Raw genomic sequence first — 22,131 nt, forward strand, 5'->3', positions numbered from 1 at the left:
TTTTTTAGAGACTAATATGTCCGAAATATAAATTCTCAGGAATTTATTTAAGGTGAAAACTCAGGTACAGTCGACTTCACGTAAAGTTGATAGTTGAGAGCCGTTAGATGATTTGACTGATTTGACTAAATTTTCATTTAACAGCTCTCAGCTATCAACTTCACGTGAAGTCGACTGTAACTGAGTTTTCACCTTTATTTATTTATCAGTTTACTCTTAATTAATTAATTAATAACAATTTTGGTTGATGAATTAATGTTGAGATCAGCATGGAGAACCTTTCTTGCAAAGAAGGGCACCAGAAGAAGTAGTAATAGAAGCAACAAGAGAAGAGGGTCTAGCACTGAGGCTAGAAGCCCTAGCATAGCTTGAAGAAGCACCAGCACCAGAAGCTGTGAAGAATGCACCATTAACAAGCATGTCCCCTTCTGATCTCCAATTCCAATTCTTCCATTCACTCTCTGCTGCATCCTCATGCTTTGTTACCTTCATTATTTCATCATATATATACATCAATAAATATAGAAAACCAATAAGTTTTAATTAATTAGATATTAGTCAATTTTTTTTTTATTATCATAAAATTACTTTTAACTCTCTTTTTATAGAGGGTTTCAAATTTGAAATTTAAGATATACAATAATATTTTAAAAAAATGTACAGATATACTGACCAAAAAGAATAATTTTTCATTAGTTGAATTTTTTACATATATGTTACTATATTTTTCTTTTAAAAAAATGTAGTGGAATTGTTTTTGTGAAATATTATATCATCATTGAATGATGATGTGTAAATTTTATATTCGACTAATATAAAATAATAGAGATAACACTTTAAAGTGTAAAATGAAAAATCTGAATTGTTGACCCAAAAAAAAAAAAAAAAACTTCATATTTAATAAAAAAAATGTACATGTATACCTACTTATGTGATATTTATAAAAACTACTACTTTTCATATAAGCATGTATATATAGTAAATATAATGTGAGTCAACATATTCATATGTTGTTGTCTTATTGAGAATTGACTATTATATATATTGATAACAATTTCGATAAGTAAATAATGAACATAGTGAATAATATGAATAATGAGTTATATCTTAGTCTATTAAACATGAATAAATTTAATTATTTTAAATTTTAAATTTTAAAATTAAAATTAATTTTTTAATTTATTATTTACGTTGTTCAAAAAAAAATGTCATTCTCATGTATTTTTTCATTTGATAATTGTAGTTAGTAATAATATTCATATATATGTTGGAGAAAAAGCATTATAATTTTTTAAATTAAATAATAATAATAATAATAATAATAATAATAATAATAATAATAATAATAATAATAATAATAATAATAATAATAATAATAATAATAGATTTAATTACCTCTTTGCTGAATCTATCATTGGGTGCAACAAATCTATTTCCTTGGCTATTAATGGTAGGGTTAGCACTTCCTCCAATAGCATACATCTCCCAATGTGTATAGTCATTATTCACCACGTGGAAGTATCCAAGCCTACACCTACAAAGTAACATAAAAATTCCACCAATATTTTTTCAAACTTCATTTCAACTCATGCATATGCAATATAAATATATATGGTCCCATATGGTAATTAATTAATTAAGAGGGATATTGACAAAGTTTAAAGGCACCCATATCCCCCCACTTTCATAAATTTCTATCATTTTCACTTTTCCAACTTTTTTTTTTCCTTCTCTCTTCTTTTATTTAGCTTTAGTGGATTTTATTGGGTGAGACTATAAATTGTAGTTAGAACTTAGAATTGCAAAAGGTGTTACTACTATATTTGGACAAAAACTCCAACACAAGTTAGACAAATTCAATATAAAATAATATATATTTATTATTATTTTAAATTTTAAATAATATCTTAAGTTTAAATCCTGTAAATGAAGAAAATAAACTTTTTTATACTATTTTTATATTCTAAAAAGTTACTTCGATTATGTTACGTGTATACAAAAATCAGCTACTAAAGTCAGCTACTAGTATAAAATATATGTTGGAATAGAAATACGTACACATTGAAAATAAATTAAATTACAGATATATTTATATACAAATACATTGGTGACTGATTTTAATGACTGATTTTGGTGTACGAAATTACGAATAGCATTTTTGTAGTTAATTAACCTAATTCAAATTATATTATTCAAATAAGCGAGCATTATTTTCCTCTCTAATAAGATATTTAATGTTAATGTTAAAATCTTTTAAAATTAAGTAATTACCTTGGCATTCTTTGAACAAGACCTTCACCAAAGTGGTTGAAAGCAATAGTGACTTGCATGTTCTTGTCTTGAGTATATTCATCACTATGACCTAACAACATAACCTTATCATGGTGTGTCATGTAATTGTTAGATATTGTGATTGCTGTGGACCCATGAATTGCATCAATCAACCCATCATTGCAATTGGACAATGAACAATGGTCCACCCAAATGTGGGCCCCACCGAAGATCGACACGCCATCGCCGTCCGATACGGTCCTCCACCCGTAGTGCCTAGGAGAGTCGCGCACCATAGCATTCCCCCCTTGCTTACAATCATGTATGTTAATTCCATGTATAATCACATTTGTCACATATTGTATAGTTATGCATGGACCATTAGCAATGTGTACACTAGCTCCTCTTCCATCAATTGTCTTGTAAGAATTCATAATTAGTTCTTCTTTCAGTCTGATTACCATATCCCTAGCGAATATGATCCATAATGGCTCGTCCTGAATCACTGCATGACGTAGGGTTCCGGGTTTAGGGTTTACTGGATCATCATCTTCAGAATCATCTACCACGTAAATCTTACCATCCCGACCGCCAATTGCGTTCTTTCCGAACCCAATTGCGCAGTCGGCTAGCTTCTGTCTGTTCTGTTCCCAATTAGGATCACACCTCCAACAATCATCAATGGGGTTGCCACTTCCACATGAAAGGTACCCTAAGTTTCTCCTATCACTAGCTAACAAGCTCCTCCTAGCAATGGAGGCATTGATTTGCCTGAAAAAGTTGAAAACAAAACTAAGCATCAATGTCATTTTCCAAAGTACATACACATTACTATATACCCACATGCCATAAGAGAAAAAAAATGCATCTTTTTTGTTGTTTCTTAATTATTCAAACCATAATGTCATGTCAAAAGAGATAAAATAAAAATAAAAATAAAAATAAAATAAAATTACTTTAACTAAGTTTCACTCCTTTATTTGTACATTAACTACTTTTGACTTGTATATATAAAGTTATGTATTGCACATGTAATTAGAACTATACTACTATAGGTTAATCTCCATAATAATACAAATCTAAAAAGTACTCATTTAATTAAAAGGTTGAATTTTGAATGCAAGCTAGTAGCTATATCATCTAAGATATAAATTAATACTATAGGAAATTTTTCAAGTGTACTGGTATACCGATGTTTCAGTGATTTTTAACTGTTGATCTTAATTTTAAAAAGTATATATAATATATATAATTAAGATCAACGGTTAAAAATTACTGAAACACCAGTGTACCGATATACTTGAAAACTTTCCAATACTATATATTGTAAGATCATTTTTAGAATTAATACTATTGATACACAAATTCTATTTTTAGTTTAAAAATGACACTTAAAAGTGAATAAAGATAATAATAATAAACAATGTATGTGCATATAATATAAAATAGTTTAACACATATATGGAGAAGAATAAATTAAAGTAGATCATTATAATTTATATATAAATATATTTAGTTATTTACCTATTCACCTCTTGAACTACCAATTCAGGGTCTTGGAGAGGGGAAGAGGAAATGAAGGTAGGGATGAGAAAAGAGAAAACCAAGAAAACCAAAGAGAATAGAATGCTTCTTGATATCATCATAATAACAATAATGTATATGTTGATGTTGGGTTTGAAGAAAATAAAGAGAAGTGAATGAAGAAGAAGTACTTAGTAGAAGGTGTATATATAAAGAGAATTTTAAACATGTGGGACCCACTTGCTCCCTGATTTATGCTCATTGGGGGATTCCTATTGGCTAGTTTTTGCCGTTAAGCAAGCCCTAAATCATGGTGCAACATTTTTTTTTTCCAAAAAGGAAAAAAACAAAAAAAATTAAACACAGTCAAAGATGAAAATAAAAGATGTAGTATGGGTTTGAAAAAAGAGGATGGTTAGTTGGTTACCTTGTTTTACTACAAAGTAAAGTATTATTTTACCTTATTATAAAAATATTTGATTATTCGACTAAATTATATTCAATTCTTTTATTATGATATATTTGATTATTTTAACGATTGGCTATTTATTGAGAAAATATAAAACAACATGTATAAATATATAAAGTAAATTATTGTTTTTTTTTTTTTACTATAACAAACTTAACAGCGAACAATTCTAATTGTAAAAGATGTAAATTAACTTTATATATATATATATAAGATTGTGTAAGTTTGACAAAAAATTCCAAATAGATATAATTGTAATTTTGGACAAATAATATTACCGATTTTTTTGTTCCGTCATCAGCAATAATAATAATAATAATAATAATAATAATAATAATAATAATAATAATAATAATAATGAGGCTTATGTTGTTGGTAATAAAAACGTTGTCAAAAATAAATTAATAAAATTAAGTTAAAATTGTTTACATTTATGTTGTCAGTAAAAATAAATAGTATTTTTTATTATTTTTAAAATTTTATATTTACAATCGATGCTACTTTTTATCCAACTTTTTTTGTACTTGTATCAAATTAATTCAATTTGTGATAATTTTTAACTTAATTTACCTATTTAATGGTTAAAATTGTCAGTATTTAAATAATATGTCATGGTTAAAAAAATTAATTTACTCAAATATATATAAATATATAATAATTAATTTAGTAAATTATATTTTATGTTCACAATATATATATATATATATATATACACACACTATTAGCACACATTTAAATCTTCTTAGAATAAAATTTACCTATCATTTAACCAAATTGATCTTGGATCCCTTTAAAAAGTAAAATTCTATTAGTGTAGGTTCTATTAATTAATTAAACCGAAGTAGTGATATATAGAGGCACGCCCACATGATTATACACAACTGCTTAGTTAGGGTAGTTAATTGGGTTTTACCTACCTTATTAATAATTAATTAAGATCTTAAGATGGAGGATTGATTATTTTAATATAATATTAGCATGCGAGGGTCCTCGTGAGGGGTGGGTCCTGTAATGAAGACGTAGTTTACAAGAATATTTTTTAAATCCAACTGAATGGCACTTTTGATACTTGAAAAAAATTACTAAAATATTCAATTTTCATCATTGTATTTTGTATACTTATTTATTTACATAATATATTTTAGAAATATTAAATAATAATATTATAATGCTTTGTGAATATTTTAATTTAATAAATTTTCTGTCGAGGCAGGCATTACTTGCAATGTAACAAGGAAGTAATGGGCATCTTTATTTATTAATTTAATCAAATTAAATTGGTTAGTTAAGCAGTGAAAGTAATAAATTGTTCCTCCATCCATTTGATATAAATATTCGATAAAGTATTATTTTGGTTTTTAAAATTTGAGTTAAATTTTAATTTGGTTTTTAATATTTTAAATATTTTATTTTAGTTTTAAAAAATTTGAAATTTTAATATTTTTTTAGTAAAATATTTAAATTTGACATGAAAAATTAGCATATTTAAAAGTTAATATAACGTTTAATTTTAGTAGTAAGTAAATTGATTTACTAATTATTATCACAAAAAGACGAAGACACAGTGCTAGTAGAACAATCTTTACACTTTTTCAATTCACTATAAGTAACAACCAAGTAGAATATGAAGCTTTGCTAGTAAGATTAAAGCTCGCCAACATCCTTCAGATAGCTCGGTTCATAGTTTATCGCGACTCCCTCCTAGTCGTGCAACAAATTAATAGAAGCTTCCAGGCACGAGATCTTTTGCTTAAACAATACTGAGTTATAGCAAAAGATCTCATTTCAAAATTCGACAAATTTAAAATTATTCATATGCATAGGGAACAAAACACTCGAGCTAATATTATCTAAATTAGCCACCACAAGAATAAGTACACACATCTCGACATTATCACAATTAACACTTGAAAAGCTTAGTATAGACTTAACATGCATATTAAGCATTACGCAGGCAAGCGATTGGAGAATTCCTTTTCTTAATTACATCAACAATGGAACTATTCCAATCCAAGAATCAAACCCCTGACTCTTCCGATAAAGAGCAAGTTTTTATATAAGCATTGGAAACAACTTATACAGACGAGACTTATCACAACCACTACTAAATTGCCTCAATAAAGAAGAGACCGAGATTGTCATAGCTGAAACACATGAAGGTGTGTGTGAAAATCATATAGGAGGACGAGCTCTAGCATCCAAAATACTTCGAACAGGATACTACTGACCGACAATGAAAAGAGATCATTGCATGCTTAAAGTACAAAGATGTGACAATTGACAGAAACATGCTACCATTGCAACAACACCAGACGAGCAGTTACATAGTATCGAGGTAAGCTAGCCGTTCTATAGGTGGAGACTAGACATCCTAGGACCATTCACAAAAGCGCCAGGCCAGGTAAAATTTCTTCTGGTTTCAATATATTACTTTTCAAAATTGATCGAAGCACAACCACTAGCACGCATAACTGCTGAAAAGGTAAGATCTTTCTTGTGAAAAACATCATATGTAGGTATGGTATACCGAGAGAAATAATTTCTGATAATGGTAGACAATTCACAAACTATATGCTTGCTTTATTCTTACAAAATTTCAACATTAAACATCATTTTAGCTCCGTGGAGCATCCACAAACAAATGGACAAGTAAAGGCAGCCAACCAAGTTATATTGCAGGCTATGAAAAAGAAGTTCAACAACGCAAATGGGGAGTGGACCGACCTTATCCCTAAAATCTTATGGAGCTACAACACAACTATTCAATCAGCTACGAGAGAAACCCCATTTTAGACTGGTTTACGGAGCCAAGGCAATGATACCTGTCGAGGTCGGCCACCCAAATTTAAGAACCGAGTTATATGATTATGATAGCAACACAATCAGAAGAGTAGCCGAGCTAGACCTCGTCGACGAAGACAGGAAAATAGCAGCTATCAAGCAGAGTGCAATGAAACAACTCATAGAAAAAAGACACGACAAAAAAGTAATCCCTCGAATCTTCCAAGTAAGAGACCTCGTCCTTCGGCGAACAGAAGAGGCACGAAGGCCTCCAGCACCCGGAAAGTTAGCTGCAAATTAAGAAGGTCCTTTCCGTGTTATAAAGGTTCTCGGATTGGGGGCTTACCTATTACAAACATTAAAAGGAGACCCTGTTTCAGGATTCTATAATATTTCCTCTTTAAAGTTGTATCAATCATGAAAGACCATGTTATCAACGAATGAAGGTACTTGTTTTTCCACTTTCGAGGTTTTTCCCAAGATGAATTTTACTCGGGGAGGGTTTTAATGAGGCTGGACGCTACAACCTCCACATAAATGTTAGTACGATGCAATTCATTTTCTAGTTCGATCTATTTCCGTTGTCAATATTTCTATATCTACTTAACAAACAACAAACGACCAAACCATAAATACGATCACATATTAAATGTTTCAAACAAAAGAAACTGAGCTTCATACTCGGGAATTGTCCAACGAATCTACTAAACAAAACCGATACTATTGGCAATAGCAGCAATATTCAAATAAACAAAATAAATGACCACAACTATATATCACAATCAGTCACCTTTATCACCCATGTTCGAACTCTCACTCTCTTTCTCCGCCATAGCATCATCATAAACCAATTCATAATTTACAACAACTTTTGTGGTATCAAGCTTCAAAACGTCTGCCTCTGGAAGCAGAACTTTGACCTGAGAAACAGCTCGGTCAAAACCCTGAGCAAACGTCTCATATACCTCGGCCTCCAACTCCTTGACCCGAGCAACCAGTTGGTCATTCTCATTCCTTACCGTCTTAACTTCCTCTTCAGAAGAAAGCTGGAAACGCCTTCTCTCAACAAGCTCTGCCTCCTTCTATTTTAGATAAGAAGAAAGTTCAACAATCACTTTCTCTTTTTCCTCAACAGCATTCGACAGCTCAACAATACTTGCCGCATCCTTCTTATTCTTCTCGAAGGCAAGCTCCTGCGTCCGACCAACAGCAACAAGGCGAGCACCAATAACCTATGAGCACTAAATACTAAACAAATGGTAAAAATCAAAATACAATCCAAACGAAGACATACCTGCAGAAAGCGGCTTGTGCCTATATTGCCGACTTCACCAATCATTTTTGCATCTTCAGGAAACCGACAGAACTCGTCAGCCAGAGTGGTAAAAGGGAATAATCTCTAGAGCGACTTAGCATGATCGTCCTCAAGATACTGATGTAGTCGCTTTTGAGATTCATACGTCGACTCCACCAGTTGCAAACTCGCATATTCCTCATCTTTCATCTCAATTACCTCGGCCACTTTCCCTTTTGGCTGTCCCATTTTCTGTTTTCCTTTAGGATTTGGCTCAGATTGCACAACCCCTACACCTATGTCCTTATCAACATTAGTGGTCGACCCTTCTTTCTCATTTTTTCTTTTTGGTTTAAGAAGGATTTCAGACCAGCAGTGGTGATGGTTGGGGCCTTCTCAGCTGAAAAATGAAAGAGCTGCCATCAGAATCATAAGACAAAATACAACAAAAAAGTTGCCAATCTAAATTACCTATGTAATCCAAAACTGCTTGTTTATAAGTATCACACTTCAACAATTCAATAATGGACAACAACTCTCTCGATTCCAACATTTCAAAAAGAAACCATAACAATATCATCATGAGAAAGTCTATCATCAATATCCAAAACCTGTACAGGCTCCGCACACCATGAGAGAGGGAAACTCTCTTCCAAAAACTCATTCACATAGAACGGAAACTCCTCTTCTACACTCCTGACTTTGACAAACATGTTCTTAAGGTCCTTAAATGATGACTTATTCAAAGCAAAGACTAACCGACTAGGATGACTCCTCAAATTTACCTACAAACCATGCCCGACCCCCTTAGCCTGAAATAAAGAAAAAAAATAACCTAAGAGACGGAGGATGCTCTAACACCTCCATCAATACTTTGAAAGCTCTAACAAAACCCCAGGATTTTGAGTGCACCTGAGTTGGGACACAATTTAGCCAATATAAAACACCACATTCAAACTCTGTAAAGGGTAACCTGACACCTAACTCTGTAAACAAGCAACAATACATGTAGAAGTAAGACCAGTCAAAAAATTTATCACAAATACGATCATCCTCTCCACAAGGTAACAATTGTATTCTTATTTGACTACCATCCCTAACCTACACATCCGAACCTAACTTCATCACTGATTCACCATCATCAAACCGAGAGGCGCAATTCTTCACCCTAACGTCAACCTAACTATACAGGTCGCTCTCGGCATTCACCAAATTACCTTTACCCATTTTGAACACAAAAAACCAAAGAAATAGAAGACACAAACGAAATTCAACACTCACATTTCTTACTCATTCTCTGAAAAAACGGAGGAGTTACGTTCACAATGTCTACAAGGATGAGAAGCAAGGAGAAAAATAGAAATGCACTTAATACATGCAAAGAAGCTAAAACAGTTACCAACAAGCTGTTTCAAATCTCAGCCATTCAAAAAATACACCCGCTTCATATATCAACCCAACGGTCAAGGGCACACTGAAATCTGCGCCACGTTTCACATCAATCAATCCACTAGGCGTAGAAAACCAGACGTTCATTAATTACAAGACGTTTTTCATTCTGCACAAAACCGAGATGAGTTTGGGGGCTAAGGTATACCGACAACACAAAAAATCTATAGCCAAGGTATACGCACAACTAAAGCTCGCCTTTGTTTTCTTCGGTACAAGGCAAGCTTGAGGGCTATGATACGTACCCTATACCTCGGCCTAACCATTAAAACAATAACAAACCTTATAACTTGGCAACAAAAAAGATAAGATCGGTTATGTAGAGTGTGGGTCAAAGCCATTACTCTGAAAGACATCCTCGATTCTACCCGGAATCTTGGCCATACTCCAAAACTAACCAAATATTCATCTATATAAACGAGCAAATAACCACAACATAGCCAGATTCTTTGCGACTTACTTTAAATACTTATTAAACACACCTTTAAGATTCACTTATAACTTGAGCGTCGGAATATTTTTTGTAGGTATTTTTGCTGTGGTGTTCAAGTCAAGTCGACATATAGTTCTCCTAACCAAGCAACACACTGCTCGAAGGAGTCACTATAGTTCGGCCATCTTCACGAAGACAAAACAAAAATGTTATAAACCAAATTAAAATTTAGCATAAATATTAAAAATTAAAATAATATTTTACTCTAAATATTATTATTTTATCGATAGAAACTAATTAAAGCTTTTTTTCCCGGTGGAAAATATTGACTTGTTTGATCATTTTATTCTAATGGGTCCATATGTTCCTTCAATTCAACTATTCAAGTGCTATGTTGGAAAATTGATTTTACTTGCCATTCTACGCAAGAATTGAATTACACCTTTGATTTTGATATATAGGCGAAGAGGAAGGAACAATTGAAAAGATGAAGAGAAAAAGAAGGCAATTAGTTATTAGTAACAAGATTAGAATTAATATAGTATCATTTTTAATTTAATTATGAATTACTCGTACACAATTCTTCTGAGAGTCAGATGAGAACGTTGGACTTGAAGGACGTTATTCCCTTAAACATTAAAAATGTTTTCTAAAAGCTTATTATTATTATTATTATTATTATTATGGCTAAATACGATTTTGATTTCTAAAGTATTGATCGGAATTTTTTTTTTAATTTTCAACCTTTTTTTACATACAAAATTATTTTAAAGTTTAATTTAGTTTTAAAATCGTCTTTACCTTAAGAACCAAAATCATACAAAAGTAGTGGCGGAAATGGAAGCGGAAGTGAATCGTGAACAACTTCTTCTTCTTTTTCTTTCCTTTTCTCTTCTTCTTTCTGTTCTCTTTTGCAAGAACAGAAACACTCTCTTTCTCTTATTTTTTTTTTAACTTTATAATTTTTTATGAGTAATTCGGTTCAAAATTTTAAGATTTAAATAAAAATGATAATTTTAAAACTTGATTTTATTAAACTTTAGGGATGATTTTGCATACAATAAAAGATTAGAGACGAAAAAAATTTTCGACTTATACCTTAAAGACCAAAATCGTACTTAACTATTATTATTATTATTATTATTATTATTATTATTATTAAAAGGTGATACGATAAGCATGTACACCGACACACACTAGCTTTAATCACGAAATGTGGGTGACACCACATTGCATGCATCCATAGCTTTTTGTCACTTACTGGATTATATATTTCATTATTTAATTTCATGATAGTAGCTTCCACCATATATGCATTCTTGCTGTTAAATAAGCATTTAGGACCATAGAGAGAGTTTGGGTTTCTCCTAATTAATTTTATTTTTTAAATAAAAAAACTCAACAGAATATGATAAAGCAAGTAGACACAGCAACCAAAAAAAAAAAAAATTAGAACATAAAACTTATCATCAGTTTTTATGTTATTTTCGATATTATCATCAACATCGATTGGGTGACATTACTCAATTCTTTGTAGTTCTTAGACGATCTTCAGTAAAGAACTCATTCCAGTCTCTATTTATGGCTTACATGTCATAAAAAGTAACTCAACATCAGCTTTTACATCATAAACAATAAATAAAAACTCAAAGAATCTCTCTCTTCTCCATTAAAAGAAACTAATTTTAATCTCTATTGTGTTTCACTTAATTAATTAATTAAAGTAATTAGAATTAATATAATTATTATTTTTTTATAATAATATTATTTAAATTTATAAATTCAAAATAATTTAATATTATAAAATATTAAAATAAATAACTTAAATTTGATTAGTATTTTAAATTTTATAAATAAAAATAAATAATCTAACTAAAAATTATTTTATAATATGTAAAAATTAAATTTATTTTTATGTAAAATAAATTTAATTAATTATTATTTAATATAATAATATAAATAATATTTGATATTGATTTAACATAATTATTTATATTAATTATAATTTAATATAACTAATTATTAAATAATTAATATAAATAATTAATTAAGTAGATATATAAGTATTTAATATAATAAATTATTATAATTATTAATAAATTAATTATAATTTAATTATTTAATATATATATATTTAATATATTTTTATTTTTATTTTATTAATTTACCACATGACATGATTTTATTGGTTGTTACAAGTCCCTGTTTAGAGGGACTCTCAACCTTGATCCACGTCAAGAACCCTCCTTCCCTTTTCACTCTAATGATAATTGAGTTCCCATATGTCAATAGAAAAACTCTATTTCTTAATATTAGAGTTGCTCTTAATAGTTGGAGTAATCACTTTATCACAACAGTTGAAATTATTTTTTAAAAGACTCTGATTTTGTTTTAACCAAACACTCGAAATAACGGAGAACAAAAAATCATCACTCACTTCTTGCATTCCTCTTTTTTTGTGGTAATGGAAATCCAACTCTCAAAATAATTTTCAAAAAAAAATTTTAAATTAAAAAATTTATTAAATTAAAGAAACAAGCATTACTATTTGAAAAAGTGATTTTCACTTTAGTAGTGATTTTAGGAATCTAATATTTGATATTAAGATAAGGACCCGTATAAAAGCATCATCTCACTAACACACAAAATTATTTATTTATTTATTTTTTACCAAAGATAGGAGACTCGAACCCACAACCTCTTAATATGCAGAGACTATGCCATTTGAACTATAACTCATTGGCAAAAATTTGGAAAGATAAAAGACTCGAACCCGCAACCTCTTAATTGAGTAAGGAAAATCTATGACATTTGAGCTATTATTCATTTGGCAAAATTATTTATCTTTTGCTGCTTAGCTTTATATATATGATGATATTTTTGGATTTTATGGGGCCCCAAACACCATATAGTTAGCTTTACTTGTTTGTCAAGCGAAAACAACTCAAAATAACGATTTTTTTTTTTTTTAAAGTTTTAATCATAGGTTGCATGCGCAAATGAAACTCTTGTAGCCAAAAGATGAAAAATATAAATAATTAATGTTTTCATATCATTACTAATTAGGTCATACAATTTTTTTTCTTTTTTTTTTTATTTACATTTAGGGTATTTATTTAATATCTTTTATGTAATTTTTGATACATTAATTATTTTTTATTGATGAAATGTTTTTAAAAAATAAAAAATGTAGTACGTGCTCAATGTGATGTAGAGTTTATAATCTAGGTTTTAAGCCTTTTGTTATCTAACAAAAATATACTTGGGAAATAAAAATAAGTCACAACAAAAAAAAAAAGACAGTTCACTACAAAAAGATTGATTGACGGAATTTTTATTTTTACCAACAGATTTGAGATTATTGACGAATTTCGTCCCTTAATAAAAACTTTATTGGCAATATTTTGACCACTGATTATCAAATCCGTCAATATATTTTGTGGGTAGAAACTCAAGTGTGGTCGATTTCACGTGAAGTTAATACTTAAGAGCCGTTAAATGATTTGATTGATTTAACTAAATTTTCATCTAACAGCTCTCAGATATCAACTTCACATAAAATCAACTTCACATGAGTTTTCACTTATTTCGTGTACATATATATAAATTCTAACAAAGCAGTTAATTCTATCTCTAAAATCCGTCAATAATTCATAATCTTTTAAGTAATGAATTAAGAACATAATTAAGTGATATTTTATATCCGTAGTAATAATAATAATAATAATAATAATAATAATAATAATAATAATAATAATAATAATAATTATTATTATTATTATTATTATTATTATTATTATTATTTCAATTACTATGGCGTTACTTATTCTGTATTCAAATATAATAATATTTAGAAGATTAAAAAAATCAGGTAAAATAGTCTAAATTTACGTTAATTAATAAATAATAAATAAAATAAATTTGAATTTTTTTCTTTAGCATTACCGTAAATAATACCGGGACTAGCTTAACTAAAATGATGTAATAAAAAATCATAGATTTATTTTTTTTTCCTTTAATTTTTGTGTCAACATCTTATCATTTAACGTGGTATCCTAGATTTACTTTTGCCTTTGATTTTGTTATATATATTATAATATATAATATAATGGTGAGGGATATAAAATACAGCGATATGAATCTTGATGTATTTAGTTTTAAATGTCTGAAATTACGTTGATAGTGCCGACATTAAAGGCGACTCAAAATTTATTTTCTAACGTAACACAGTTGAGCTAAACTTTATTTTTTTTGTATAATTATTGAATCCGTGATCAAGGAAAAGTTGTATTTGAATATATTAATTTTTTACTATATGTTATATAGTATTATGTACTAAAAAAAATACTTAAGCTGAGATAAAAAGACTAAAAATAAATACCAAAAATATAATCATTTTTTATTTATTAAATGAATAGATATAAGAAATTAATTTTTAATTAGTTAATATTACCTCATTTTTATCATAAAATTATTTTTTTAACTCCCACTTTTTTTAGAGGGTTTGAGATTTAGAATTTAAAATTTAGGGTAAAGTATATTTTTTGTCCTTAAAGTTCTACAAAAATTTTAAAAATACCCCTAAGTTTTATTTTGTTTTAATTTTGTCCCAAAAGTTTTCGATTTACATCAAATATACCCATGACGGCTAATTTTTCAAAAAATTTAAGACCAATTTAACAACAATTTTATAAGAACAACCTTCAATACAAGCAAATCAAACATAATTTTCATGCATTATTGTTAGATTGGTCTTAAATTTTTTTGAAAATTTAGCTGTCGAGAGTATATTTGATGCAAATCGAAAACTTTTGGGACAAAATTGAAACAAAATAAAACTTAAGAATATTTTTTAAACTTTTATTAAACTTTAGAAACAAAAAGTATACTTTACCCTCAAATTTAAAATAAAAATAATTTTAAAAAATTAACTGAAGCAAATTAATTTCCTAATTGAACTCATTATTTAAAGAAATGAAAATATGCATGGGAAGAAGCAAACAATAATATAATGGTGTATTGGTGTGGTACACTAATAACTAAACTAACTAAAAATTGATGAGACAAAAGCATATGAAATAATGAATGAAATCCGTGATAATGAGTATAAGGGAAGGAACTGAAAATTTGCCTCACTTTGAGTTTGACAAATGATGTTTGTGATTTAATTAATTATGGCCATCCATCCCCACTATTCTCCATGCTTTCCAACAACTAGCACATAACCGATAACAATCAAGGAACCCTACCATTTTTTCATTTTAAAAACTTGTTTAGCCTGTGTTTAATTAAATATTATTTTTATTTTTTCTCTTTATACTTACTAAATTTGGTTCAATTTGCTTAACCAACGTTTCTGGTTGAATTGTCTTTTTCGCATACGATTTAGTCCAATAAAAAAGATTTTCATCTTGTCTGACCAGATGCGCCGAGTCAAACACCACTAAATTGAGTCCGTTAAACCAATTTTTTATTTGACTTAAAGAGCAAATTAAAAACTATACTACTTCGGTTATCACTTTCGAAGTGATAACCAATTCAACATGACATAACTTACTAATGATCAAGTTATTACCCTTTGTCATAAATATCTACACACTTTAAGTATTTATCATCTAATATTCCAATATATACTAGTTCTGTTAAAATTTTTATTGACTTATATATTAGAGTTTTTTGTAAATACCATAAATCGTATACATATTGAACCGTACTAGTAAAACTTTGGTATAACTACCACACGACTATATCTCGAATAGAGTCTATACGTGCACAATATTTTTAGAGCTAAAAAATTTAAAGCGGTTACAAAATTATGAATATGATCATCTATAAAAGGAGGAATATTCCAAATAAAGGAGACACGAGAAAGAACAACGATAAAAGGCTAATAGCAAAAGAATATTAAAAGATTCCATTCTTATTAAGAAATTCTATTGACTTGATCGTCAGAATATTTTTTACAGAACCTCCTAATGTTTGAATACCTATAAAAGGAGGAAAGGATCTCAAACGCCGATCAATCTCACATCCTACGAGTCCGAATTACAGATCGGCTGAATCATTGACCAACACAGAACACATATGATTAGTGGGATTAATTTAAAAATTCAATCAATTAATTTGTCTTGTGAAAATGTAATAAATTTTTTGTTAGAATTTTTCTAAAATTTAAACTATGATAATATAAAGAGTTGAGCATGCCTATTCCTATCACTTGGACCCATACAATATTGATATTTCATTTGTTTTTTTAAGGCTTAGTGGCATAAACAAACATATCACAAGCAAAATAATATCAATTAAAATAGTAAGAAAAAAAAATAGTGACAAAGTCACATGCTTTTGAACTTTTGGGTCTAAAATATAAGGCTTGGTAGGTCCAAAATATATCCCCTCTTTCTCATGCACGTAACATAATTCTAAGATTCTATTTGCTAATATTAAATCTTCCGAACCGCAAACTTAGCCGGAATTTTAATGCAACACCCCAAAAGAACCATATATTCCATCCTTACATGGCAGAATCACAACCTCTATTCTTTGTTTCTTTCACAAGAAATTTATTAAATACAATATATTTGGATTCCACACTTTGTGTGCAAACTTTGATATAAGATCTATCAAATGTATATGTATGAATTATGGAAGTCTTTGTGGGGTTCTTTTTGTTTCACTCTAATTAACAATGTGCTTTGTCCTTGTCGTTGGACCTTCTTGTCAACTTGTCATGCATTTATTCGGAAAAATAAATTAGGTTAGTATTTAATTAATTAATAAATAAGGATAAAAACATGTTAAGTGTTCGGTACGTCGGGTCACCGAACGGTTCAGGTGGTAGGTCGCATGCGAAGATGGATCTCTGCCTTAGTCTGGACCCTGGGGACGGGTTACGTTGATTGTCGACCTGCCGGGCTCTTGATGAAGTGAGGGGGGTGTCACCTGCAATGACACTCCGACGCCCAAGTCAGTATAGTGTATAAGTGACGTGAGAATTTAGAGTAAGGTGACGTACCTTGGGAGAGGGGTAGGACCCTCTCCATATATACCATGTCAGGAGTGGGTCCCGCGAGGGCAGATCCATCTTCCTCGAACCTTCTCAATACAGCTGTAGCAGTGAGCTGTAAAGAACGCGTGTTGTTCGGGTCGGCCGTTGAGCGTTTCGCGCCCGCCTACTCAGGATCGGGTGTCCTATGAATCGAGTCGGCCAGCATAACATTTGGGCTGGGCCGCAACATTAAGAAATAAAAAAAGGGAAGAAACTCGGAGAAAAAAATTATACATGATGTATGTGTGAGATTAATTAATTACATCTTATTTTTATTTTATTTATGACTTTGTGAAAAATTCTATCATTGTTTTTTTTTGTATTGTTTAAAGATGTTTATAGTAAAAAATAATCATTTTTATTTTATATTTCTGAATTTGTAAATGTTTTATAAATTTAAATTTAAAAGTTAAGATAGTAGATATTCTATTTTTCCCTAAAATTTATTTTCTCATAAAAATATATTTTAGGACAAACAACTTTGTCCAATAAGAGAATCCACGTCTAAGCTCCAAGAAAAAAAAAATGTTTTTAAATGTAAAATATTATGTACTTAAAAAATGGAGAATAAATGATTTTTTGTGAAGATTAAATTAAACCCCATTAAGTTAGGACATTGACATGTCACCAATGATCTCCATTTTAATAAACAGTAGTAGTGTGTGAGTACAAGTGTACAACTTGGAAAAGAATTTAATTAGTGTTTTTTAAATTTTAATTAAAAAAAATACATATATAAATTCTAAATAATTGGGTTTAAATCACACTTTATCTAAAAGTTATTTAATTGTGGGACAAAAACAACGTGGAGGTCTTTGTTAAGCAGTGAAGGTGGGGTTCAAATAAAAGCACAGCCATGTTAGTTGGGTTCTGTTGAAGAAGAGAGGTGGTTAATTTGGGAGAGTGACTTTCACTAGTTTTCTTTTTTTATTTTATTTTATTTATTTATTAATATAATATCCTACAATACAGAACTTTATGTCTATAACGTAAATTAGAGGTAGCGAGGTGCAACGACTTCTAAAAATAAAAATACGTATATAATATAATTAAAGAATTGTAACTTAACCTTAAAAGAGAAATTAATAAAAAACGAAACAGAAATCGCATATATCACTCATAAAAGATAAGCATAGATGGTTAAACAAAATCGAAAATAAGGTTTATATATATATATATATATATATATATCACTCATGAAAGATAAGCATAGATGGTTAAACAAAATCGAAAATAAGGTTTATATATATATATATATATATATATATATATATAATTTCAAAATATAGATAATAAACCCTTAACACAACCTGTGAAACTAAAGTCGGCCAGAATATATATATTTATTTATTTATTGTGACAAGTACTTGGCAACTCCAACTTATATACATACTTAAAAACACTACTTGATTCTCATTAATTAATATTATATATGCTTGTAGTATAGTCTATTTCTCATCAAACCCAATTTTTCTTTCTAGTGCACATGTTTCACATCAAAGCCTTCATTTTCCATCCCCTTAATTTGCTAATAATTCCACAAAGTATTGCTTAATTAATGGGTTATTAGAACTCAACTTTGTCCCTAAATTGTATCTTTATAATCAAATTACACCATTATAAAATGTATATTTATATAGTAGTTATTACTTTTGTGTATCTTATTTAACTATGCAATAAGTTTTGTGTATATATGATGGTTTATCCCTCCTCTAAAATATTCCTTAAGAATGTTCATATTGTTTTAAATTGAAAAATTGGAGTATTGGATTAGAGCTTATGTGTTTTTTAAAATAGGGTAGAATACACCAAGTTGTGAATATGACAAAGACTACTACAACACTTAATTAAAATCAGAAAGTGATTAAGAGACTTAGTTTATATATATATATATATATATATATTTTGTTGATTTACATATTTAATATACATTTGAATCCAATATCATAAAATAAAATAAAATAAAATATTTTATCCTTAAAAGAATTATTTTTATCCTTTTTTAGAATAAAATAACTGAGCTTATTCAGCTGGTTCAATAATTTATCATTTTTTTATTTTTCTAATTTTTTACAACTAAATTTTTTATTTGAACTGGATTGATTAGGTAATTAATTTTTTTTGTAAATCCAGTTGAATTGGCCAATTTGATCCAATTCTTAACAATGCTAATAAACACATTTGTGTTCTTCTTTTTTTTTTTTTAAATATGATAAAATTGAAATTAGAAATTTTGAGGGTTTTAATTTTTAAATTTTGAGGGTTTTAATTTTTAAATTTGAATAGGATAATGGTGAAAAAAGTGTCATTGGCATTGAGAATTGTAGTCAAATGAAGTGGAAGAGGATGAATTTTGGAGGAAGGTTTTTGAAAGAAAGGGAATGGAGTTTGTGTAAGAGAAAAGAAAATAAAATACATAAAATTTTGTGTTGTTTTATTAAAATTTATGTGTTATTTTGAATTAATTTTTGTGTTGATTTCATAAAAAAATTTCCTTGTTTTATCAAATTTTCTATATTGTTATGAAAAAATTTGTATTATTCTAAAAGAATTTTTGTGTTATTTTGTATTGAAAAAATAAAAAGAAAAAAAAACCTCTATATTTTTTGTCATCACTTGTTTAGAGACTTGATTAAAAATCATTTATACAACTAACTTTTTTCATAAATGTATTTCCTTATGCTTGTGCCCTAATTAATATATATTTTAGGAAGTGTGCCTTGTTTATCATCTCATCCTCATATCGGTTTAAATAAAATCCAAGAAACATTGAAAAAGATTAATTATAGCATTTGGCTTATATTTATATATATAAGATATTCTTTTCCCCAAAATGATATTAAAATTAACACTCTCTCCCCCCCCCCCCCCTCCCTTTTTCCCAAATTTCTTATAGCACTCCGTGACTTACTTTCAAATATGTCTATTGTTGTTTTTAATTTATTAAAATCCATCCTCACCAACCCAATTGTTTGCTGACATAATTAAATATAAAAAAAATTAATTTTTTTTATTATTCCTTATAGTTTCAAAATTTTTATTTATAAATATCTTTAATTTATAAAAAAATATTCAATTTATTCTAATATTTTTTATATTAGAAATAATCTAATTACAAAATTTAAAATAATACAAAAATTTAATTAAAAATAAAACTTAATTAAAAATTTAATAAAATTATAAAGACCAACAAAATAATTAAACTTTAAAAAACATCAACTATTTGTTTGTTAAAAGATGCATATCGGTCATCCGTTATTAATTATTAATTAATTAGATAACACTTCATTACTCTCTGGCACCAATTATATATGCATATGCTTGGCAATTGGCATTGTTGTTGTTAGTGATAAAGCTACTCTAAAATAAAGACAACCATAGCTATATGTGCACTTTTGTTTCAATTAACAATATTCATGATAGGATATATATGAGCTAATTATCTTGATTATTAGAGCTGGCAAAAATTAAAGCATTGTTAATAACCAACATGTCATGGTTATGTAAATTTAGTTTCTTAATTGGGCATTCTTATTAAGTAGTAGTTAGTAGGAGAATTCTCAAGGCCTAAAATTAAATTAGATGAAGGTACGTATGCTAATGCACTATATATAAAAAAAATATCGACAAATTTAGTGACAGATTTTGTCTTTTTATAGTTGGATTTTTATATACCGATTGATATTATCCGTTGATAAAAATTTCGTTGATAATATTGTACTGACAAGTTTTTTTAATAACTGATTTATAAATTTGGCCAAAAACATAAAAAGAAAAATCAATGGAAATAGTGACGGGTAATTTCAACAGATAAAATCCATCGCTAAAATCTGTCAGTAATAAGTTATTTTCTATTAGTGACGAGTGTCTTAAAACCACTTTCAAAAATATAAAATTAGAGTATTTTAAAATTATTTTATGGATTTATTTAGATGTTATTGAAAAGATAAAAATGTATAAAAAGAATTTCACTTTTATATCCTTAAAATTTATAATATAATGTAGTTGCAAAGTAAACATTCAAAATCAAAGATACCATGTGCTAATGATGTTATTATTTAGTAGCATTGATTTTAGCTCTATTTGGTTGATCACATATTATATATCAACACGTAGCAATTTTTCCTAGTTATATCATGGGTGAGGTCTCTCTTTGCTTTCTTTTTTTCTTTTTTTTTTTTTGCTTTATGTATTCAAGCAGGTTGGTCAAAATAACGGAGTGCATCTGGTTTTATATGCGACAAAAAAATGCCTTTAAAACTTAAAGGTAAATTCTATCGCACCGCTATAATACCGGCTATGCTGTATGGTATGGAGTGTTAGGCGGCTAAAGGGGAGCACGAACATAAGCTGAATGTGGCAGAGATGAAGATGTTGAGATAGATGAGTGGTCATACGCGATTGGATAAAATAAGGAATGAAGATATAAGGGAGAGAGTTAGAGTAGCACCCATTGTGAAAAAGATGGTTGAATCGCGTCTCAGGTGGTTTGGACATGCGAGAAGAAGACCGATAGAACATCCAGTCAGAAGGGTGGATGAGATGGAAGATGGACAAATGGCGAAAGGCAGAGGAAGACCTAAAAAGACCATCCATAAGGTGGTCAAACGAGATCTACATGTAAAGGGTCTCTCTGTAGATATGATACATGACAGAACACAATGGCATCATTTGATTCATGTAGCCGACCCCACTTAGTGGGACAAGGCTTTATTGTTGTTGTTGTTGTTTTGCTTTATCAATCATGTTGGTAGCAATATTCATGATTTAGAAGTCAAAAAAACCCTCAATGGTTCCAAGCAATTAAACCCTTTTTATTATTATTATTTTCAGTTGACCACGGTATCTTCCAATCTGACAAG

The 22,131-nt window shown here is 28.9% G+C and overlaps 1 protein-coding gene across 1 annotated transcript; it reads right to left on the minus strand.

Annotated features, from left to right (window-relative positions):
• Positions 1 to 224: 224 nt before the first annotated feature.
• On the minus strand, positions 225 to 3,960 carry LOC112736338 (probable pectate lyase 5). The gene is made up of 4 exons (XM_025785739.3): positions 3,796 to 3,960; positions 2,272 to 3,042; positions 1,396 to 1,534; positions 225 to 486 (listed from the first exon to the last, which is right to left on the minus strand). The coding sequence occupies exons 1-4, from the start codon at positions 3,915 to 3,917 to the stop codon at positions 265 to 267; spliced, it is 1,254 nt and encodes a 417-aa protein (XP_025641524.1). The 5' UTR covers positions 3,918 to 3,960; the 3' UTR covers positions 225 to 264.
• Between the last annotated feature and the right edge of the window lie 18,171 nt (positions 3,961 to 22,131).

The sequence above is a fragment of the Arachis hypogaea genome, chromosome 13, assembly GCF_003086295.3.
Source record: "Arachis hypogaea cultivar Tifrunner chromosome 13, arahy.Tifrunner.gnm2.J5K5, whole genome shotgun sequence".
Taxonomy (NCBI): domain Eukaryota; kingdom Viridiplantae; phylum Streptophyta; class Magnoliopsida; order Fabales; family Fabaceae; genus Arachis; species Arachis hypogaea.